Source organism: Mesocricetus auratus, unplaced genomic scaffold (genome assembly GCF_017639785.1).
Source record: "Mesocricetus auratus isolate SY011 unplaced genomic scaffold, BCM_Maur_2.0 Super-Scaffold_100707, whole genome shotgun sequence".
In the NCBI taxonomy this organism is placed as follows: domain Eukaryota; kingdom Metazoa; phylum Chordata; class Mammalia; order Rodentia; family Cricetidae; genus Mesocricetus; species Mesocricetus auratus.
Genome location: NW_024429269.1, coordinates 15,209,237 through 15,234,467, shown reverse-complemented (window position 1 = coordinate 15,234,467; position 25,231 = coordinate 15,209,237). Strand labels below are relative to the sequence as shown.

The window sequence follows — 25,231 nt, the reverse complement described above, 5'->3', positions numbered from 1 at the left end:
TGAAATAATATTGTATATACGATAAAATTTGAAGTATCATATGTAAACTATGGTAAATTTGAAGATAGAAAACAGTATTAGTAGTGTGTATGAATACCATTTGATATCTCAGCACTAAAATGCACTTGACATGACACATTGATGATTTATGTGTCTGAGTCCCTCACAGGTAGAGAACACTTAAGCAGAGGCCTCACTGGTTAAGGATGCAACCACAAGGTGGCAGTAGAGCTCAGCTGCTGGGGAGAATGCAGAGGATTCTCTTCCTTGTGTGCTGGTTGTGCAGTCTCAGGACAGAAACACAGTCTTTTTCTCAGTGCTGAGTGGATGACACTAGTGGTAGCATTGTTTCTGATGAAGAAAAACACCCTGGTAGCTTTAACTGACCTACTAGATCTATACTGGATCTTAATTCAATCGTGAAGAACAATGAAGATATATGTTCCAATTTTATTAATGTTTCTATGGCTGCAGCTGGATGGTGAGTTAAGATTTTTGGAACATAGAATTCTCGGTGGGCATTTCTGAGACATCTAAGAAACTCATTTTATTCAAGTTTTCTCTAGTTACTGTATAAAAAAGGAATCCTGGGTAGTGATGACCTGACAACCTTTCTCTTTTCTTTCCATCTTTCTTCACAGGGGTGAGCCAAGGCGAGCAGCTGGAACAGCATCCTTCCACCCTGAGCGTCCAGGAGGGAGCCAGCGCTGTCATCAACTGCACTTACACAGACAGTCTCTCATCCTACTTTCCTTGGTATAAGCAGGGCCCTGGAGAGCATCCTAAGCTCATTATTGACATTCGATCAACTATGGAGAGAAAGCAGGACCAAAGACTGATAGTTTTACAGGACAAGAAAGCCAAACACTTCTCCCTGCACATCACAGACACCCAGCCTGGGGACTCTGCCATGTACTTCTGTGCTGCAAGTGCACACTGCTCCCCAGGCACCTGCAGCCTGTTCTCAAACCTGCCACAGGGCCTGGAGCCCCATCCACATCCTGTGTCACAGGCCTTCCTGTGCAGCATTTGTCAGTTGTTAGTTGTCAAAAGTCAATTATAGTGTAGACATTAAATACACAGAAAAGAAAGTTAGCTTCAAGTCACTCCAAACAATTTAGGAGAAATTTCTCCTTTTGTTTTTAAAAATTATTCTAAAACTTGAAATACAATTTTGTCATTCCCTGCCTGTAATGCAGCACTGTACTTCAGAGAAGATGAGGTTGTAGCAAACACAGCCACAGGTGGGATATCTCCATTACACACCCTCCTCCCAAGGTCACTGAGAAAGAGGTGCAGAAAGGATGCCAGAACCATAGTCAGGGGATGAAACAAAGAGACAGTGTTTCCTGGCCACATCAGGGCAGCTGCACACATGAACTTCCAGAGGTCTACATCATGCATAAGACATGCAAAGGTTCAGGCCTGACACAATTGCAGCAAGCAGAGAGAAGGTGGGCATTCCACCCTTAGTCAAGAAGCTATGGGCAATTGGTACCTGTTGGGAGGATTCATGCTTCTTTATTGGTGCAGCACTTGGTGCATAGACTACCCTCCACTGAAGGCCACACATCTGAGAATATATGAGCTGTGCAAACCTTGATGTGTTTATTTTAAAGGAGCAAGGTAACTAGGTTGGTAGGGAGAGTGGATGGATCTGGCAGGAGTTTGGGAGGCAGGTGTTCATAATGAAAATCCATTGTATAACATTCGCTAAGAAATAATAAAATGAAAAACTTATTGAAATTGCATTATATATATGTATGTAATTTTATGTGTGTTTATCATTCTAAATACCATAGGATACATACAGTTCAGTAACGCTGGTGATTGTAGGCATCCACTGTGGGCATGAGACCTGCCTCCTTTGGGTAAGATTTCAAGTTTATTCACAGTGTGCTGTGCAGATATCTGTGGTGCAGTTTGAAGGGAAACCAGCAGAGGGCGCTGACTCTTCAGATGTGGTTAAAGTCTCATCAGGTGGTGACTTCACATGACAGACTGTCACTGTGCAGAAGGAGGTCTTTGTTTATGAGTGAGGAGTTTCAGTAAGGTCCCGAGGAGACTTGTATTATGATTTTGGTGAACTGAAGAACTAAGTGTCATTGTCTTCTGTGAAAATGCTTCCTGACACCTGCCCAGTTCTGCTGCTCCTCTTGATGCTTGGTGAGTTACATTTACCTAAGTGTTGATGACATCATCTTCTCACAGCTGTGGGAGTCCTTACCTTCTTCCTCACATAGAGAAGCGATTCCTCTTTATTTATTTATTTAATTTTTTATTTTCAGGAAAAATCAATGGAGATTCAGTGACACAGACAGAAGGCCTGGTTACTGTCACAGAGGGGTCGTCTGTGATGCTGAACTGTACCTATCAGACTGCTTATTCAGTTTCTACAGTTCTCTGGTACGTGCAATATATCAGCAAAGCCCCTCAGCTGCTCCTGAGAAGCTCCACAGACAACAAGAGGACAGAGCAGCAAGGGTTCCACGCCACTCTCCATAAGAGCAGCAGCTCCTTCCACCTGCAGAAGTCCTCAGTGCAGCTGTCAGACTCTGCCCTGTACTACTGTGCTGTGAGTGACACAGTGAGGGAGATGCAGGGGAAGCTGCACACTAACCAAGGTGCAGGAGGCTGAGGGGAGGGGCCCTGTGAGGGAGGGCTGTGTGACTCTCTCAGTGGGGTTTACCTAGCTTTCTGAAAAACAGCACCAGAGTTCAGGGCAAATTCCTATAGCCCTAGGGATCTGTGGATTTTCTCACAGGAAAGATGGAAGTCATTGCCAGAGACAACACAGCCTGACTCCACAGTGACACACTTCTTCCAACATGACCACATCTATTCCAACAAGGCCACAACTCCTAGTTAGTGCCACTCTCTGTGAGATTATGGTGTCCAGTTACACTCAAACTGACACAATGGCTAATAACTACTTAATAAATGAGTACATATTTAGTTTGTGTTTCTAAGTCTGGGTTATCTCACTCAGGATTTTCTTTTCTAGTTCCATCTATTTGCCTGAAATTTTCATGAAATCATTGTTTTAAACAGTTAAGTAATACTCCATTGTGTAAATAAAAAGACTGGTTATTTGAAAGTTACACTATGATTTATAATGTGATACTAAAATAAGATCTTGGGGATCAACAAGAAAGCAAAGATTATGTTTCAATACTGCTGGGTTTTTTTGTTTTGTTTTGTTTTGTTTTTTGTTTTTTGTTTTTGTTTTTTTTTTTTTGGTTTTTCAAGGCAGGGTTTCTCTGTGGCTTTGGAGGCTGTCCTGGAACTCACTCTGTAGACCAGACTGGTCTCGAACTCACAGAGATCCCCCTGCCTCTGCCTCCTGAGTGTTGGGATTAAAGGCGTGAGCCATCAACGCCTGACCATAATACTGCTGTTTTTATGTGTCAGGTTGACAAGGGGTCAGTTGTGATGGCTAATTTTTTCAGTTGGACACGAACTAGAGACAACCAGGAAAAAGAAACCTTAATCAAATAATTTTATTTCTTCTAATTGTTTGCAGAAATGTTTGTGGATATTTTCTTCATTAACAATTGACAAAATAGGACCCAACCTACTGTGAGTTTCGTCATCTCTGGGCAGAAAGTCCTGGGTTGTATAAAAACAACAAGAAGATCAAGCCCGGGGGAGCAAGCCAGTAACGAGATTTCCTGTGTGTTTCCTGATACTGTTGTGGGTTGAATTCCTGACTACGATAACTTCAGTGATAGGCCATAATCAGAAATGTAAATCAATTAGATTATTTCCTTCCTAAGTTTAGTCTGATCATTACATTTACTCTAGCAGTAGTAAGCAAACTAATTTAAACACAGGAAAAGCTAACCCTATCCTGACATGGGCATTTTCATGTGTTATCCTTGAAAAACCTCAATACATCCCCCCTTTTTTGAGACTCATAAGGTTGCCTCAGTGGAAAATTCCCCAAGGTCCCTTCCCCTAGACAGGGAACAAAGTCTGATTAGAAGGAACATCTGGTCCAGAGTGCTAACAAAGGAAACCGGCAGGCTGTAGAGATGAGTGTAATTCTGACCTTGTGGTCTCTCCAGGGAGAATGAATTATGACTGTGCTTCTGACAATCCCCTATTGCTTGCCCAGATCTGCAACTGCAGTGGCTCCGCTTTTTACAATACACCTATTGCTTTGCTTGCCAAAATTATGTACATAAAAAGAAAACTGTCCTAAAGCCCAGGGCTCTCAGCTAGCAAAAGCGGCTGGAGTGCCCGCAGACGCCTGTGTAAAAACAATTAACCTCTTGCAGTTTGCATCCAACGGTCTGGTTATTGAGCCTGGGACATCACGAGGCATTCAGCCTCACAACTTCAGGTCTTTCAATCCTGTGCTGCCTAGTAGACCTATTCTGTCTTTATAATAGGGAAATTTCCTCTTAGCTCTTTTTAATGTATGTTTGTGTATAAGCTTCTACAATGGAGAAAATTTTAATTTGATCCTTTCTTTAATTTTTTAAATTATTATAATTATTAGCACACATTAATTGCATGAAATAGTGGGTTTCTTATACAATTTAAATAGATTTGTTTTTATTGATATCTTCATATTCATCCTGCCTTCACCATCTATTTTCTACTTCTGTTCTCCTGTCTTCATTGCCCTTACACTTACTCATTTGTATACCTTCTATTTTCAAACCATATTTCTTTCATTTCATTGCCATTTCTTCTTTTTTAATATTTCACACATGAGAACACATGTGTGCTGTTTGTTTCTGTATGACTTTCAATACCACCCTTTCTGTAGATGGCTCAAGTTCATTTAAACTGGCAGTTCAGCATTACTCTGTTGCTTCAGGCCCAATCTTTTATTCATTCATCCTTTGACAGGTGGTACCCAGGCTGCAGCTATGTCTTTCAATCATGGATGGTGCTGTAATAAACAGTTATGCAGGTCTCCCTTTTATATGATGACATCAATTGTCCTGGAAAAGTGCTCTTAAATTAATTATTGCTTAGTTTCTCACTCTCTTTCTCTCCCTCTCTCCCATCTCTTTTCTTTGTTTACATCTTTCAGAAAATCCACACTGCTATTCTTTGTGGCTATATCAAAACATGTTTCTAAAATATGTATAATGATAGAATTATTAGGAGCAAATTTCTGATTCTCAATGGCTGCATTTCAGTGATACTAATTTTGAGCAAAATGGAGAGGTGCTTCCTATGTCAGAAATTGCTGTAGACAAAGTGTTGGTGAGGAGTGGAGGCTAATGAAAGAACTGAGTGCCTGTGAGGATGGAGCCTGCATTGTGGCGGAGATAAAAGGCCACCTGCATTCTTCCCAAGCTTCAGTCTAGGAGGAATGGACAATATCCTAAAAGCATCATTTGTGGTCCTAGCCCTTCATCCAGCCTGTGAGTCATGAAGGAGAAACCACAGGATGTGGGATTAATGTGGAGGCATGGGAGACTGGCGTACCAGACAAAATCATAAATGCTGAAACCATAAAGAGCAAGAACAGACCTGGGAACCTAATGACATTTGTTATGTCTCTACACAGGGGTGAGTCGTCAGCAGAAGGAGAGATGTGACCAGCAGCAAGTGAGACAAAGTCCCCAATCTCTGAGAGTCTGGGAAGGAGGGACTTCAGTTCTGAACTGCACTTATGAGAACAGTGCATTTGACTACTTCCAACGGTACAGGCATATCCCTGGAGAAGGCCCTGCACTCCTGATAGCCATACATTCAGTGTCGAATAAAAAGGAAGATGGAAGATTCACAGTCTTCTTCAGTAAAAGTAATAAACAGCTTTCCCTGCACATCACAAATTCTCAGCCTGGAGACTCAGCCACCTACTTCTGCGCAGCAAGTGCACAGTGCTCTCCAGGCACCTGCAGCCCACACCCACACCTGCAGCTGAGGCTACAGGAAAACCCTGCTGTGGGTCTGAGCCTGGCAGAGGTGCAGAGCAGTTTTCATTTGCAGGAACAGGTGACTGGTGACACAGTGAATGTAAGGATTAAACTAATTCAGCCACAGACAGACCAAGCTGAAGTCATGGGTTGCTTTTCTCCAGTCTCCCTTTGCTTCTCAGGCACTATGTAGGAGAATTTGGACTCTCCCCATCCATGTCGCCATGTCAAATGGTGTTATCATGATGTTTGTTTTGCTCAGGAAACCACATCTTTGATATTCTTGGGAACATTTCCCTTGTAATATCTATGGAAAACTTTATAGATATTGACATTACTGTCCTTTGGCTTTTATAAACTTTCTGCCACCTCTTCTATGATTCTCTTGAGACTTAGGTGTAGGGTTACATTGCAGATGTCTCAGTTGGGTTTGATACCATATTGTCACATATTCTTTGTATTTTGTCCACTTGTGGATGTCTGACCTGTGGTTAACAGGATGTACACAGATTTGTCTTTGGAGATAGTCGGGACTGTTAATAGGTGTGGGGAGGACAATATTGCTGTGGGCCAGAACATCCTAGGCAGGAGGTCCAAATCTGTATAAGAAAGCTAGATGAGTGTAAGTTGACCCGCAGGCCACATAGTAAGCCACACTCTCCTTTGTCCTTGATGTATCTCTTTGTAAAGTGTCTTCCATTGTTGGGTGATGCCATATATCATAGAAACAGGCCTGATATCAAGTTTATTCCATGATTCCCTCGTTAATGAACTGTGTTTTGAAACCGTAAGACGAAATGAAGCTTTCCTTTTTCCAAATGACTTTTTCTCAAGATATTAACCATCCCAAGACAAAGGAAAGCAAGATACCAAATCAAATAAATGTTGTCAATATGTGTATGGGTGTGGGTAGTCCACTGAAGCATGGGATATCTACAAATGTCTACACCTTCATGAAGAGTGATTTGTCCTCCCCCAGCAGTCACCAGTTTACAATAGATAGAGTGGAGCCTACACTGACTGGATCGGTGCCTACCAAGCACAATTCCGTATAAGTCAGAAATTTGACTGTCTTTGTCTCAAGTAAGTTTCACGTATGTAACCATATATGCTATGAATTCATAGTAATGACAGCTATAATTTTTTCTTTTATGAAATGCTGTAACTTTTATTTTTTTCCAATGACATTTAAAAAAATTTTTGATATTATAGCACAATCAGTTCATTTTTGCTCACCTCCTTCCTTTCTTTTTTATCTATACTTTATTCCTCTTCCTTTTTTATTTAAGTTATAAATAAGCTTGTTTCACATGTCAATCCCAGCTCCCTCTCCCTCCTTTCCTCCCCTGCCCTCCCCATCAGGCCCTCTGGCCTCCCACCCAGTCTCCACTCAGATCCCCAGGGAGGTTGAGGGCCTGCATGGTGGACTCAAGAGTCATTTCATCCAAGGTAGGGCCTCAGCTCTCCCACAAGAGAACAGGCTGAGAGAGCATCCCTCATTGTGGGATGGGCACTCAAAGTCTATTTGTTCACCAGAGATAAATACTACCCAAGGCCCCATAGATTACCTAGGCCTCCTCACTGGACAGCTATTCTTTTCCAGAACATAGAATTCCACAGCAGACCTTCTCTTCCCCAGGCACCTGCAGCCTGTCCTCAAACCTGCCACAGGGTCTGGAGCCCCCTCCACATCCTATGTCACAGGCCTTCCTGTGCAGAATTTGTTAGTTGTTAGTTGGCAAAGACCAACTCTAGTGTAGAGATTAAATACACACAAATATAAAGTTAACTTCAAGTCACTTAAAACAATTTAGGACAGTTTTCTCCTTTGTTTTTTAAAAATGCATTTAAAACTTAAATTACAATCTTATTATTCCCTTTTCCATTTCCTCCTTCCAACATCTCTATATGCCTTTCCTCATTCCCTCTTTAATTCATAATCTCTTTTCTTTAACTCTTATTATTACATATGTATACAGATTTGATCTACTGTGTCTGGTTAATGTTGCCTGTATTTAATTAAGAGCTGAGTACTTGGTATTGGATACCCAATTGGAGAGATTATCCTCAGGGATCAATAATTCTCCCTCTCTCCCTTAATCGTAGTTCTTTGTCCAATGACTAGCCATAATGAACAAAAAATAGGTGATGCATATCAAAGGGATACGAATAGGAAAATATATCAGATTATTATCAGGTGATGTTATATTACGTATAAGACATGCCAAAAACTCTACCAGAAATTTTCTTCAAATTACCAATGAGTTCAGCTACATATAGTATAGGAAATCTGCTTACAACCATTAGGAGCTTCTCTATGCAGCATCAACAAACATACTGAGAAAGATTATCCACAAACGCCCATTCACTATAGCTTCAAATACTAAAATATCTAGGAACAAACCTAGCCAAGGAAGTTAAACAATTCTACAAGAAAAACTTTAAGTCTGTGAAGAAACATGTGAGAAAGACACTAGAAAAGGAAAATCCTCTCATGCTCATGAATTGGTAGAATTAACATTATGAAAATGATCAGTCTCCTAAAAGTGATCTAAAGAAGGAGCACAAGAGCAGAGAAGAAAGAGACTTCAACTGTCCAGAGAGAGTTCTCCTTTACTCTTCATAAGATCAGGCTGGTGCTCAAACACAAGTGTGTGAGCAGCAAGGGTGGAACTTTTGGGTCCTCAGAGCAGTTACAGGGCAGCTGGCTCTCTAAAGAGTCTCAGAAGTAGTTGCAGTACAAACTTAATGCCCTCACCCATTCAATACATGCAGCATAAACCAGACACCATCTACACTCTTCCAAAGTGTTTAAATGGCTTTCTGTCCCTTCTAGAATGCAATGCCGAGTGTGGGTGTGATACACAATATTCCACAGGATTTGTGCAGGCCTGAACTGTCAACATGAGCTTTTTATGGGGAAAGGTCCCAGCTCTATGTAGCAGCAATTGTTTCTGTTTAACTTGCTCAACTTCCCAAATGGGGTCCCAGTCTTTCTAAACAGGAAACACTCTCCATAGAAAACTTCATAAATCAGATTCTAGTATCTTCAAGTCTCAGCTAAGGTGTCACTTCTGTGAGGAAACCACAGATTGTGCTGCTCTTCCTATGTAAAAATGTATGACCTTTATTCTGCCATAAGTCCTATTTCTCTATCATCGTCCTCCTGTTACTCTATCATAGTACTCCTGTTACTCTATCATAGTCCTCCTGCCACTCTATCATAGTCCTCCTGTTACTCTCCCATAGTCCTCCTGTTACTCTATCATAGTCCTCCTGTTACTCTCCCATAGTCCTCCTGTTACTCTATCATAGTCCTCCTGTTATCCTATCATAGTCCTCCTGTTATCCTATCATAGTCCTCCTGTTACTCTATCATAGTCCTCCTGTTCCTCTATCATAGTCCTCCTGTTAGTCTATCATAGTCCTCCTGTTATCCTATCATAGTCCTCCTGTTATCCTATCATAGTCCTCCTGTTACTCTATCATAGTCCTCCTGTTACTCTATCATAGTCCTCCTGTTACTCTATCATAGTCCTCCTGTTACTCCATCATAGTCCTCCTGGTACTCTATCATAGTCCTCCTGTTACTCTATCATAGTCCTCCTGTTACTCTATCATAGTCCTCCTGTTCCTCTATCATAGTCTTCCTGTTACTCTATCATAGTCCTCCTGTTCCTCTATCATAGTCCTCCTGGTACTCTATCATTGTCCTTCTGTTATTCTATCATAGCCCCTCCTACTCTAATATTGCCCAAATTCTACCACATCCCATATCTATCTGCATTACAACCCTCAGTTCAAAATATTGTAACTCTTTTGTTCCATTAACCTATTCCTCACCCATATCTGCCACAGTCTTTCCCTAAAACTGTCACAACTCCAACTTACTCTATCATACTCCCTTGCTGTATCATCTCTCTCCCTTACTCTACTTACTTTATTATAGCACTATGGTCATCTCTCTTATGTTAAGACTCATAAAACTAAACTATGTAGTTCATTTGTGTGTTAGTGTGTTCAATGTCAATTTCACCAATTAGAATAAAAATTCTATGATGTCAAGGTGTTGAATCAGTTCATAGCAGCTTTATTCTTAGCATATAGACTTGTGAATGGTCCACCATAATCAGTTCAGAACTATCTACTGGAGGCCTGAGTAAATGTCACTTGACTCTTCTCTGTCCTTTTTCTCCTCTCGTTACTCCTACCTGAACAAGTCTGACTTACTGTGTGCTCTCTGCCTAGGCATAGGTTATACTATCATACTCTAGGAATTCCCATCCACATTCAGATCTAGTCTCCCTGTGCTCAGGGACATCTGTCTACTAATTATATCTACTCAGAGTACCAGTTGAATTCACTACCCAGTTGAACTCAACTATCCCTACCAGCCGTAGCCAGAAGGTCTAAATCAAACCCAAAAAGTAAAAGGCAGTATAATTAAAAGATGTGAAAAATATATAAAAAACTCTTAAAGTCAGGAAATGATGAGCACGTTTTAAATTTTACTTCTAAACAAAGCAGGCTAGTAATGTCCTAGGGAATTAAAGTAATGACCTTGGCAGACATTTTAAAGGAGATTTGACTTTTTTCTTTTATATTTTTTTATTTTCTATTCAAAACTAAATATAATTACATCACTTCTCCCTTTCTATTCCTTCCTCAAACCCCTGTCATTGGTGTTCCTTTGCTTCCTTAAAATCTTGGTTTCTTTTTATTTGTCATTATTACAAGAACAAAGAAACACAGACTCAGACAGATAGACAGACAGACAGACAGACAGATACACACACACACACACACTGCCCTACCTGTTTAGGGTTATTCCTAGGTATGCAATTTCAGGGCTGGTCATTTGCTCTTGATAACCAATTAGGGGGTTCAATCCTGTGGAGGACAATTTCCCACTCTCAGTACTTCTCAGTGCTGTAGATGTTTCTCTATGTGCAGGATCTTAGGAGATTTCCCATTTCCATGTTGGTATGTCTATTGGTGTTGTACTTCTTCAAGACTTGTTTAGATATAGAGAACAAGTCAGGTACCCAACCCATCTGATACATTTATAACATAACTCTTTCACTTAAGTCTAAGGGAAGAGCAAGGAAGAAAGTGGAAAGCTTGAAGGAGCTAGAGGCCTAGGTAAGTTTCTATGAAATTGTGTCTTCTACAAATGACAGGAAACCTCACCCAGGAGATAAATTTTATTTTTTAAACTTTTTAATTTTTTATTTAAATTAGAAACAAGCTTGCATCACATGTCAATCCCAGATCCTTCTTCCTCCTCTCCTCCCATACTGCTCCCACCAGATAACCCATGCCCCCACCCAATCCCCACTCCTTTCCCCTGGGAGGGTTAGGCACTCCATGGGTGATCTCCAGAGTCTGTCATTTCATTCAGGGCAGGGCCTAAGCCCTCCCCCAAGAATCCAGGCTGAGAGAGCATCTCTCATTGTGGTATGGCCACCCAAAGTCCATTTGTATGCCAGGGATAAATACTACTACCCAAGGCCCCATAGATTGTCACCTAGGCCTCCTCGCTGACACCCACATTCAGAGGATCTGTATCAGTCCCACACTGGCATCTTAGCCATCAGTCTTGGGTCCAAGAGCTCCCCCTTGTCAGGTCAGCTGTTTCTGTGGGTTAAACCAGCCCAGTCTTGACCCCTTTGTCCATCACTCCTCCCACTCTGTCAGTGGATTCCAGGAGTTCAGTTCAGTGTTTAGCCCTCAGAAAATGGAAAGATCTCCCATGCTCTTGGATAGGTAGGATCAATATAGTAAAAATGGCAATCCTGACAAAAGCAATCTACAGATTCAATGCAATCCCCATTAAAATACCAGCACAATTCTTCACAGACCTTCAAAGAACAATAATCAATTTTGTATGGAAAAACAAAAGACCCTGGATAGCCAAAACAACCCTATTCAACAATGCAACATTTGGAGGTATTACCATCCCCAACCTCAAGCTCTATTATAGAGCTGTAGTCCTGAAAACAGTTTGGTATTGGCACAAAAATAGACAGGTAGACCAATGTAATCGAATTGAAAACCCTGATATTAACCCATACATGTATGAACATCTGATCTTTGCCAAAGAAGCTAAGAATATAAAATGGAAAAAAGAAAGCATCTTTAACAAATGGTGCTGGCATTAGTGGATGCTGGCATGTAGAATAATGGGGATCGATCCATGTCTATCGCCATGCACAAAACTTAAGTCCAAATGGATCAACGACCTCAACATAAATCCAACCACACTGAACCACTTAGAAGAGAAAGTGGGAGGTACCCTTGAATGAATTGGTACAGGGGACAGCATCCTGAACATAACACCAGTAGCACAGACAGTGAGATCAACAATTAATAAATGGGACGTCCTGAAACTGAGAAGCTTCTGTAAGGTAAAGGACATAGTCAGCAAGACAAAAAGGGAGCCTACAGAATGGGAAAAGATATTCACTAACCCCACATCTGACAGAGGGCTGATCTTCAACGTTTACAAGGAACTTGAGAAGCAAGTCTCCAAAACACCACAGGATCCAATTAAAACATGGCCTGCAGAACTAAACAGAGAATTCTCAATAGAGGAGTCTAAACTGGCTGAGAGGCACTTGAGAAAGTGCTCAAGATCCTTAGCCATCCAGGAAATGCAAATCAAAACATCTCTGAGATACCATCTCACTCCTGTCAGAATGGCTAAAATCTAAAACACCAAGGACAATTTATGCTGGAGAGGTTGTGGTGAAAGGGGGAAACTCTTCCACGGCTGGTGGGAGTGCCAACTAGTACAGCCACTTTGGAAATCAGTATGGAGATTCCTCAGAAAAATTGGAATAAACCTACCAGAAGACCCAGCAACTCCACTCTTAGGCATACATCCAAAAGATGCCCATTCATACATCAAGGATGTCCATTCCACTATGTTCATAGCAGCATTATTTGTAATAGCCAGAACTTGGAAGCAACCAAAGAGTGGATAGAGTAAATGTGGTACATTTACATAATGGAGTACTATTCAGCAGAAAAAAACAATGGAATCCTGAAATTTGCAGGCAAATGGATAACACTAGAAGAAACCATCCTGAGTGAGGAAATCCAATCACAAAAGAGAAACATGGCATGTACTCTCTCATATAATGGATTTTAGACATAGATCTGGGGAGTGCCAGCCTACAATCCCATGGCCAGAGAGTCTGGGAAACAGAACCTTCATTCAGTGGCTGATGGAAGCAGAGGCAGACTCCCATGGCTAAGCACTGAGCTGAACTCAAGAAATCCAGTAACAGAGAGGGAAGACTGATGACCAAAGAGGTTAAGACTGGACTGGTTTAACCCACAGAAACAGCTGACCTGACAAGGGTTAACTCTTGAATCCCAGACTGATGCCTGTATATCCAGTATGGGACTGATCAAGACCCCCTGAATGTGGGTGTCAGTGAGGAGGCTTAGGTAATCTATTGAGCCTTGGGTAGTAGATCAGTATTTATCCTGGGTATACAAATGGACTTTGGGCTCCCATCCAACAATGAGAGATGTATTCTCACCCTGGACTCTTGGGGGAGGGTCTAAGGCCCTGCCTTGGATGAAATGACAGAATATGGACACCCCCATGGAGGGCCTCACCCTCCCTGGGGAAATGAGGGGACATTGGGTTGTTGGTTGGAGGGGAAGGGCGGAGCGTAGGGAAAGGGATAGGGACCTAGAATTGACATGTGAAGCAACCTTGTTTCTAATTTAAATTTGAATTTAAAAATAAAAAAAAGACGAACAGACTAGCAAAAACAAAGTACCTGGTATGAAGAACCACCTTTTGATTTTTCAAATCAAGGTAGTTAGTCTAAGTGCCTCACAAACACTATATATTATTGATGCAGCCCTTGGTTTCCTCTCAGGTTTGAGGCCCCTATTTCTAAACACGTCCCACACTTAGGACACAGGACTTGGACGAATCATCTGGATCTAACCTGAAAAGCTCTTTCTTTTGGTCTATATTTCATGGTTTCAGAAAATGCTATGCAATCTGCCAAGGGACAATGGGTGAAATGATGAACTGACCTACTTAGCAATAACACCCATGAACCGTGGCAATTATCAGCATGGCAAAATATCCATAACAGTACAATAAGTGTCACTTAGAGAATGCTGGAAACCATTAGCTGCCTACTGGACTTAAGGTACAATCATGAGAGGAACCATTCCTGGTGTTAGAACCTAGCATGCTTCCTGGGGCTGATGAGGTCATGGAACCTAGAAAATAATTTACTTACACCACTTTTCTATATGATCATATTTTTTATTGCATTCTAAATCTTATCCTTTTACTCAGAGACAAGTGAAGTTACTGCCCTCCATCAAAGAAACATCTCTTTAGAAATAATAGAGACTACATATAAGTTAATAATTATATATACTGTTAGATATAACTATATATATATTATTTGTGAGTGGTAAATCTACACGGACAAGATAAAATTAAAAACTCATTGTTCTCACTGTATCAGAGTTACATTAGTAGAAGCAAATCATTATTAGACACCCCATTTCTTCATGGTCACTAACTAGGGGAGAGGATACATATACTCATGCCTACACTGGTATAGGCATGACATAGAGGATTCTGTGAAGACAGAGACAAAGAATATCTGGAGAGTTTCTAATGAATCTTGCTCTGTCTTGTAGATGGGTAGTCATCTGTAAAATCTCTCCTAGACTCTGGTTTTAGCTATTGAGATCTCTTTGATCCATGGACCCTAAGAAAGGAACACCTGATATTTTTAATTTTGAGTATATGGGAAAACAATTTTTTAATTAAGTGTTTATTAATTCTTTGAGGATTTTATACAATTTCATTCTCAACTCCTCCCAGGCCCACTCCACCTCCCTACCTACCCAACTTTGTGCACATTCTCTCTTTCCTCCTTCTCCTTTTGTTTTTCTTCTTTGTCTTCTAGTTCTTCTTCTTATTTTCTTCTCACTGTCTCTCTCTCAAAAAAGTATACTCTGTGTTGGGAACTACTCTTGCATGTGGGACCTACCCTGCTATGTGGTTCATATACCAGGGTCGCACACCATTAAAGAAAGCTGTCTCTCCTTCCATCAGTTATAAAATTCCAGTTACTTTAAGGTAGGGATGGGATTCATGTTCTCCTCACACTTTCTATACTAGAGTTGAGATTTCACAGGTCTTATGCGTGCTGTCTTAATTTCTGTGTGCTTGCATATGCATCTGCCTAGTTTGTTCATAAAACAGTTTCCTTGAAGTCATCCATTACTTCTGGCTCTCACAATCCTTCCATGGTTCTTTCATTGAAGAATCCAGAATCTTACAGAAGGAGTAGTATATGGATGTCCTATTAGGACTGAACATTTAAAGGTCTTTTATTCTCTGCACATTGACCAGTTGTAGGTCTCTATGTTAACCATCATGTACTGTAAAAAGAAACTTGAGGGTTGAGTGAGGTACTGATTTATGGATATAGCAAATGTCATTAGGAGCCATTTTAAATCTAACTCCACTTAGCTGAATAGTACTAGATTCTCTTTATGTTCTATGATCTATCTAGTCACATGTTGTTGACCTCATTGACAATTCTTTGTATGAGCTCCATCTTCCTTAAATCTATTCAGAATGAGTGGACTTACCTTACAATAAACTTTTCTGCATATTGGATTTACCGCAATTTTAAAAATACAGAAAAAATGTGTTCCCTTGTGTGAAATACCCCCCCGAGTATATAGAAACCAAGCATGTAGAAAGACTGCATAAATGTGAGATGCACTGGTTTATGGATGAATAAATCTTAAATAGTTATTTCAGAGCCCTGAGTTTCATAAGTAATTCAAAATTTTTGCCATGTGTTGTCAAAAGTAACCACTTTCAGGGCATGACCTTCGAGGGACAGGTTTAGTAGCTAGATCAATCATGGCCCCATCTTTGACAACAGTTGTGGCTGATCTCTGAGGGGTGTAGCTGAGGAAGAGTTAGAGGAGTACAGACAGATGGGAAAGCAAAAGGAAACTCCATGAGATGGCAAATTCTTGTTCCCAGAAGACAACTTGAGTTGAACTGGTGGGAAGGCAAGAGGTCGGGTACCTGAACAGGACTCACAGTGGAAAGGAAAAGACACATAAGCCCAATAAAGCTCTGTAGCCAAAGCCCAATTAGCTGATTAGCCTTGAGTACCCTCCCATTCCAGTGGATAAAGCTTATGCTTTTGCTTTCTTCACAGCTCCATCTTCTGTCTTTCTAGGATGTTCTATTCTCTGTCTGACTCAGGGATGGAGCATAGCACTCCCTAGATTATCACCAGCTTGCCTGCCATGGATGTTTGTTAATAGTGTATAGAGAATTCCAAGCCCTTTTAGTATCACCTTGGTGAAGAAAGAGCTGATCAAATAAAATCTATGATGAGGATCCATCTTAGCCCCAAAATAATGGTATCATAGAGAAAACAAAAGGCAATGATATTGTGGTAATGGTGAGAAATGAACTCTTGAAGCTAGTTGGTCACAATATAAATTAGTGAAACCATTACAGAATTCAGTATAATGTTTCATTGCTAAAAATCCTCTAAAAATATGAATTCCACAGAACCCAGCTTTACCACTCCTAGCTGTACATCTGAAGGAATCAAACTCAGTTCACAATGAGTATATGTGCACATCATGCTGTTTTGGTACTTTGCACGTTAGCCAAATTATGGAATTAACTCAGCTGTTCACCAGTGAGTGAAAAAGAGGGAAATGGGAAGTGAATATAAGTAACATATTTTATACTTGTGTATTACAATGATAAAATAAGCACAGTATTTTGTATAATTAATGATAGTAATAAGAATAGGGACCGGAGATATGGCCCAATCAGTGATGTATGTCCATCTGACCAACATGAAGAACTGTGTCCAGATAACCAGAACACAATACTATCCAGAACTGCATCCACTTGGGTAGCCCTAGCACCAGTGAGGACCTAACCAGGCCAGTGAGTGGAGTTCATTGACAAGCTAGCTTGTGATGCTAAACTCTAGGTTCAGAGTGACCCAGAGGTAATTTCTCATGTATTTGTGTTTGTGTATGAGAAAGAACACAGCTTGTTAATGCAGCAATGAAATAAAGGACGTTGTTTTCTAATTGGTAGGTCAGTGTTTTTTTAATGTGCCGTAAATAATAAAACAACGTGAAGAGTAATCAAAGAAAACACTGTTGTTGTCCTCTCACCTATCCACAAGTACACATACAAAAACTGAGTTCACATAACCCTACACACAGACACCAACACAAACACAGCATAACATGTACAAAAAGAAATGAATGAATCAATAAACAGATAATAAATAAAACATAGCTATGCTGTAAGCTGGAGCCATGTATATTAAGCCACATTTAAAGCTATTTTATTTTAAAACAGGTCTTTTTAATTACAAAATACCTAATATTGGGGATGAAGGAACAATGCAGGACTGTATGAGCTGACACAGAGAAGAGATAAAGAACATAAACCATTATTTGATTGTTACAGAAATGTGACTAGTGACATAACTTTTATTTGCTGAAAAAAAGTTGTCATTTTGTGAAAAATGTTAGCATAAACAAAGTCATACATAAATGTGAACAAATTCTTAAACTTTCATCTGACTAAACTATTACTTGTTTTAATAGTTTACCTAAGCAGAGTCTGTGCTTAAATTATTTCTTTAGAACTAATGTAAATCCACATGGTGGCAGTATCTTCTTAGAGTACCAGAGGGTGTTTCTCCCATGATCCTTTGCATCTGTGGGTGTTGTGGGGGTGGTTAGAGAGAGGAGGAGGGCTTTTGATGTGGCAGTGAAAACTACGACTTTCTTTCTTATTGGGTGAACAGTTAGAGGTTTTTCTTTTTTATCAATTTTACAGCAGAAGAATTTGAACTCCCTAATGCCAGTCCTTTTGTTATGTTTGAAGTGTGAATCTTCATTGAAAACAATAATGTATCCCTTAAGTGTTTCGATAGTGGTGCTCTGGCTTCAAGTGAGGGGTGAGTTTGACTATTTCTATGGGAACAGGAAAATACAATAAGTGAGGGTGTTGCATTCACGTGTTTTATGAGGGAGGGGAGAAATCCTAATGTTCTCATGCTGCAACAAAAGCAGCTGGGAGTCCCATGGGGAAGCCATTCTTGGGTGTTAGCATTCACTGACCTTGTGACTGACCTTGGTCTTTCTGCACAGGCGTGAGCAGCCAGCAGAGGGTGCAGCAGAACTCAGAATCCTTCAGTGTCCAAGAGGGAGCCATGGCCTCTCTCAACTGCACGTTCAGCGATCGTAATACGGATTACTTCTGGTGGTACAGACAGCATCCTGGGAAAAGCCCCAAGGCTCTGATGACCATCATCTCCAATGGTGAAAAGGAAGAAGGCAGATTCACCATTCATCTCAATAAAGCCAGCCTGCATGTTTCCTTGAACATCAGAGACTCCCAGCCCAGTGACTCAGCTGTCTACCTGTGCGCAGTGAGCACACAGTGCACCCATGGCACCTGCTGCCTGCATCTAAACCCCCTAGGCCCCAGGAAGTTCTTAGATAGAGCACAGACAACAGGCTGGAGAAACTCTTCTTTTCTATATGAAATGGGAAATAAGAGCAAGAGTAGAGAGGGTTTAATTGATTAGGAAAGTAATTGACATTTGGAAATTAACCAGTCCTAAAGAGAAGGGCACACAATTGGTTTGCTGGAATATTTTCCACTCTTCTCTTACATTGATGGTTGCACAACAATGTACACACTCTTTATGTGCCAATCTCAGTGAGCTGGGCTATATGCATGTGGCTATGAGAAACTCCTCATGCCATGTCATAAAGACAACAATCACCTCTACAGCACTCTGGCTTGCTTGCTTTTTAAAATCTTTCAATTAAAACAGTATTCATTTTCAAAATTTGAAACACTTGTTTATGAATTAGCTGGTTTCTCTAGAACAATTTCATACATATTTACTTTAGTTGATCCTCCCCAGGCTAATCCCCTCTGCCACCTCTCTAAACCAGATTCTTAAAGAAACCTCCTTTCTCCCAGAATCCCCTCTGCCACTTCCAGGTCATGTACTCTAATCCTTTTACTCATCCTTCTTAATGCTGCCTTTCCCTCTTGTGGGCAGCTGTCTAGCTTCCTGACATCTACAGACACCCGTAGTTCATGATACATACAGATAAATATTACAAGCTAAGATTTGCATGTGTTTGTCTCTGAGGATGTAATAACTCACTAAAGAATTTTCCAACTCCATTCATTTTTATGCAAATTTTATCATTTCATTTTTCTTTATTGATTAATAATATTCACATATGTGTATATATTTTTTACTTTCTAGATGACCTGTGCAGATCTTGTCTGTTGGACTTGGTTTCTGAGGACCTGAAAGAATTGGGCAGACTGTATTCTAATACTATAGATAACCTTACATCAGTTTGAGTGCACTTTTATACACAAATGTAACAAGGACAGCAATTATCCAAAGAAAATTGTTTGAGTTCAGCAAAACATGATCAGAAAAACATGCAAATAAATGCCAATAAGCATATATTAAACAGTAACATAGCATCTCTTTCCTTAAAATTTCTGAGGATAGACCAATTTAAACACAATTTCCTGCCACATACTATAGATTATATGTAGGAAACATTGAAATCAAGGGAAAAGTCATATTCTTATTGAGGATACACTCAATAAGATTGTGTTCTAAAGCTATGATCTGACATCCATGTTATAGCTATAAGACCTAAGTATGTTTTATAAATTGAGTGCAAATGTTTCACATAGGAGGCAGGAAATCATATATCCAAGAACAAAAAGGCCCTCTGCCTTTTCCCTGGCAGCCCCTCATAGTTCCCCTTGGCAATGTTCACCATGCATCATTCGAGTGTTGCAAATATATAATATAAAATCTCCACCAAAATTTCATTATCCGTTCTTTGATTGATAAACATCTAGGTTGTCTTCATTTCCTAGAAACTGTGAATAGAGCAGCATTAAACATGGTTGAAAAATTGTTTTTGAGGCAGGATACAGAGTCCCTCAAATACATATCCAAGAATTACATAGCTGGACCCTACAACACTTCCTCTTTTAGATTTCTGAGAATGCTTTACACTGATTTCCATCAGTTTGTGCTCCACCCAGGGTGAATGAAGACTCCTTATTTCCCAACATCTTCACCAGCATTTGCTATAATTTGATTACTTGATGACAGATATTTTTAGTGGGTGAGATGAAATATCAAATTAGTCTAACTTCCATTTCATTGATGATTAAGAATGTTCAATGTTAAAAACAGGCCCTACATCCAGGCCTGCATTCCAGTACCTGGGGATTGCCTGGGAATTGCACAGAGCTTCCAATCCCAGCAGGAGCCAAGCACCCCTGATTCCAGGTCTTCTCTCCAACCAACAAGACCAGGAAACCAAAAGATCCAGGGAGACCAAGGGACCAGCTGGTCCAGTGGGTCCAGGTACAGCAGGCCCTACATCCAGGCCTGCTTTCCAGTGCCTAGGGATTACCTAGGAACTGCACAGAGCTTCCAATCCCAGCAGTAGCCAGGCGCCCCAGATTCCAGGTCTTCTCTCCCACCAGCGATGTCTGGCCTGCCTTGATCAGCAAGGAAGACACAATGCTCTGTCTCTTCTTTAAGCAGTTTATTCAGGAACCTTGAACAATCTTCTTACCATGGGGAGTGCCAACCCACACCTAAAAAGCCCTTGGGTGGCCAACCCCAGTATGCCACGTGGAACAGGCAGATAGGTACACGTATGCAGAAGCAAGCCTGATATCCAGCCTTAACCAAATACAGGTGGGGCTCTTAAGGAGTTGATTATCAATCACAGAGAACAGTTGCTGTCAGGCTAGCAGAAGGCAAAAGCCAGCACCATCTTAAGGGTGCAGCACTTCACAGCTCTCTACACAGCGAGACCACGAAACCAGCAGATCCAGGGAGACCAGGGGACCAACTGTTCCAGCTGGACCAGGTAAAACAGGACCCGCATCCGGGCCTGCATTCCAGTGCCTGGAGATTGCCTGGGAACTGCTCGGAGCTTCCAATCCTGGCTGGAGCCAAGCACCCTAGATTCCAGGTCTTCTCTTCCACCAACGAGACCAGGAAACCAGCAGATCCAGCAAAGGGAACAGGGGACCAGGTGGGTGGCTAAGGACCCCAGATTCCTTGTCTACTTCTCTACCCATGGGACCAGAATGAGGAAGAGGAATAGAAGGACTACCAGATTATTGGAATTGCTAGCACCCACCAAAAGGGAACTCTGGTCTCACCAGTAAGGGCCTCTTTCTGCACCCACTAGAAGAAGAGATGGGAAAGAGACAATACAAAAACACACTCAGCAACAGAAAAACAAATATGACACCACCAGATTCTAGAGACTCCATAACAGCAAGACTCCAACATTCCAGTGCAAATGAAGCAGAAGTGAATGACCTTAAAACTACCTTCATTAAAATGATAGAGGCCCTAAAACGGGATATAGGAAAATCCCTCAAAAATCGATGAAAAAACAAACCAAAAAATGCAAGAAATGGAAGAAAAAACAACCAAAAAAGGCAGGAAATGGAAGAAGAAACAAAGCGAGAAATGGAAGAAAAAACAAAGCAAAAAAAAATGGAAGAAAAAACAAACCAAAAAATGCAAGAAATGGAAGAAAAAGCAACCAAAAAATGCAAGAAATGGAAGAATAAACAAAGCAAAAAAATGAAAGAAATGGAAGAAAAAACAAACCAAAAAAGGCAGGAAATGGAAGAAAAAATGAACCAAAAGAGGCAAGAAATGGAAGAAAGAACAAACCAAAAAAATCATGAAATGCAACAAATGGATGAAAAGATAAACCGAAAATTGCAAGAAACAATGCAAACAGTGCAAGGGTTGAAAATTGAAATAGAGACAATAAAAAAAAAACACAATCTGAAGAAAGGCTGGAAACAGAAAAGCTGGGCAAATGGTCAGGTACTACTGATACAAGCATTACCAATAGAATACAAGAGATGGAAGAGAGAATCTCAGGAAGGGAAAGGGAGAGGGACCTGGAACTGACTTCTGAAGAAACCTTGTTTCTAATCTATATTTAAACTGAAAAAAAAAGAAGAGGCAGTCTCCCAAGGCTAAGCACTGAGCTGAACTCAAGAATGCCAGTAACAGAGAGGTAGGACTGATGACCAAAGGGATTAAGACTGGGCTGATTTAACCCCCAGAAACAGCTGACCTGACAAGGGTTAGCTCTTATCCCAGGCATCAGTCTGGGAATCCAGCATGGGACTGATCAAGATTCCCAGAATGTGGGAGTCAGTGAGGAGGCCTAGGTAATCTATTGACCCTTGGGCAGTAGATCAGTACTCACCCTGAGTATACACACGGACTTTGGACTCCCATCCAACAATGGGAGAGATACACTCTCACCCTGAACTCTTGGGGGAGGGTCTAGGCCCTGCCCTGGATGAAATGACAGACTATGGACACCCCCATGGTGGGTCTCACCCTCCCTGGGTAAATGAGGGGATATTGGGGATGTTGGGGGAGAGCACGGGAGGAGGGGAGTGAAACAGAGAGGGACCTGGAACTGACTTGTGAAGCAACCTTGTTTCTAATTTAAATTTAAATTTAAAAATAATAAAAAAGAATGCTCAATGATCACTTACTACCTATGTGTATCTCTTCTTTTGAGAGCTCTCTGTTCAGTTCCATAGCTCATTTGTGGTTGATTTGTTGTTTAATGGTTCAATCTTCTGTCAGATGAATAGCTCACATGATTTTCTCTCATTTGTACATTGTCCCTTTGCTCAATTAACTATCTCATTTTTGCCTTCCTGTGTTAATTTTCATTAATTTACTTTTGAGACAGGATTTTATTTTAGAGGCATATCTGGCCTAAAATCATGATCTTACTGTTTCACCATCCCGAGTTCTGAGATAACAGGCTTGTGCCACCAGAAGTATCTCTCTCCATTTATCACTTATTAAGTTGACTGCTGAAAAAGGTTCCCTCACATAACATATTCAACATGATGTTCACTGAAGCTTCCCCCAAGTTCAATGGTTCTGATTTAACAAGCATCAGTACATGGAAATGCTTTCATAGATCAACAGATCTGCCTTAGAGTTAGTAGTAACTTCTTTTTCCTTAGTCTCTCAAGATATTTGATGTCATATCTCAAACACACTAACAAAAAAGACCTTCAAAGGGAAGAAAAGAGTCAACAGTGTCATGAGAAAGTGATTAGACGCTGTTTTAGTTACAGCTCTCACTGCAGTTCTTTTCTCAGCTGCAACCACACTCCCAGATTAGACAACTACAGGTGTGATGGCTAAAGGAAGGATCAGAGTTCAGAGTATGAGAACTGGCTGAAGCAATAAGAGAATAATACCATGTGTCTTTCTGAGTCTAGGATACCTCAATCTGTTTTTTTTCTATTTTATTCCATATGCTTAAAAATCTCATGGTGTCAGTTATTAAAGGGATGAGCAATACTCTCTTGTATAAATGTACCACATTTTCTTTATCTGTTCTGTGTTGCTTTCAATTTGTCTTTTTGAATAGAGCAGCAATGAACATGGTTGAGGAAGTGTCTCTATAATAAGATGGAATATTCTTTGTCTATGTACCCAAGAGTGGCATAGCTGGTTCTTAGGAAGACTATTTCCTATCTCTCTGAGGAACTGCCACACTGATTTCCTGGCTCTATTCTTAGTAGAATATGTTATCAGACTCCATCAATTACATTTCCATTCCATGCATGGTTCTGCCCATGTTCTTGCTTTGGGTGTGGTCCCGAGTCTCTGGTCCATCTTCACATTAGCTCTCATGATGCTGAGGGTCATGTTAATCCAGAGACACAGATAATAAAATGAAGGGATAGATCAGAGCTTTCTTCATGGCTTTATTGTCAAAATTCCAAGTGTAGAGTAAAAAGACAATAAGCTGATGGTCGCAAGAGAGGACTGAGTTTAGACAAGAAACATAAAGGACAAAACACTGTAATGACAGATTTCATAACAAGAGATGAAAAACCACAGCTATTAATCAAGATTACTGTATCTAGAAAATAATCCTTGAAAATTGAAGACATAAAGATCTGCCCCAAGTGTAGTGAAAACAGTCTATGATATCCACATCAGCATTACAGGATATTTTAAAGGAATATTGGACACAGGTGGGGGTGCTAGAATAATCCAAGACCCCTGGAAATAACAATAAACTATTATCTCTGTAAAACAATAAGCTCCTGAGATGGGCAAAGGATGAAGAAAAGAGTTTGTGTGTATTAGTTTTCATTCTTCATATCATGTGGCATCTATACACTTCCAACATTACCAATAGGTTAATTTAAAAAACACTGTCAAAATTACGGAACATCCAGTATGTCTTGTAGGGAGAGGGCATATGTGTTCTTTTCAGTAGAAGTTAGCTGTATGAATGTAGGACATGTATTCAAATACCTTCAGCTCTACTGGTCTAAGTCAAGGTAAATGTGTGCAGTCATCAGATTGAAAGTGATTTGGTAAGGTAAGTGGCTGCTGTCACCAGTGTGACAGGACTCTGTAGACACCTCGGTGCCATGGTGGTGAGGCTTGTGCAATGACTATTCTCAAAAAAAATACTAGAATACTGTGAGTTTCATGTGTCAGTGTTGTAGGGGATCAATGATGTGACCCATCTGAGTTTGCCATTCTCTGAGAAACTCCTGTGGGTAGATACAGGCTGGGGTTGAGCTGGACTTACATCACATTCATTATACCAGATATCCCCAAATGTCATGAAAGTCTTTATTCTCCTTACTTCTTTAAGCTCCATCATGATCATAATAGACTGAACCTCTGAAAATGTAATTGAGGCAATTCGATTAAATGCTTACTTTATAAAATAGGCTATAGTCTGAAAGTTTCCATAGAACCAGATTTCTCTTTAAACCCGTATTGGTTCCCTCTGTTAAGGGATCTGTTTTCTTGCTCTCCTCTATTCCTCCCCAGACTCAGTCTGACTCAGTCTTTCTGATTCCTAATGTCTCCACTCCCTCCTCTCCTCCCCTTCTCTTTTTCCTACCTACTTCCCCTATCCCCCCATGCTCCCAATTTGCTCAGGTGTTCTTTTCACTTTCCCCTTCTACCAGGGACCATTTATTTCTCTCTCACCTTCTTGTTTCTCTGTTAGTGTGGATTTTAGAAAAGAAGAGAATGTCGAAAAGAATCAAGGAAACATAAACAAGATTGACAAACCCCTGTCCAAACTTTCTAAATGGCAGATACGGAATCTCCAAATTAAAAAATCAGGAAAGAAAAGTGGAACATAAAAATAGACACTGAGGAAAATCAGAG

At 40.6% G+C, this 25,231-nt stretch overlaps 1 gene segment (V, D, J or C); it reads left to right on the top strand.

Annotated features, from left to right (window-relative positions):
• Positions 1-334: 334 nt before the first annotated feature.
• On the top strand, positions 335-1,444 carry LOC121137828. The segment is given in 2 exon segments: positions 335-481; positions 642-1,444. Coding segments are annotated over 2 exon segments (474 nt in total).
• Positions 1,445-25,231: the final 23,787 nt, after the last annotated feature.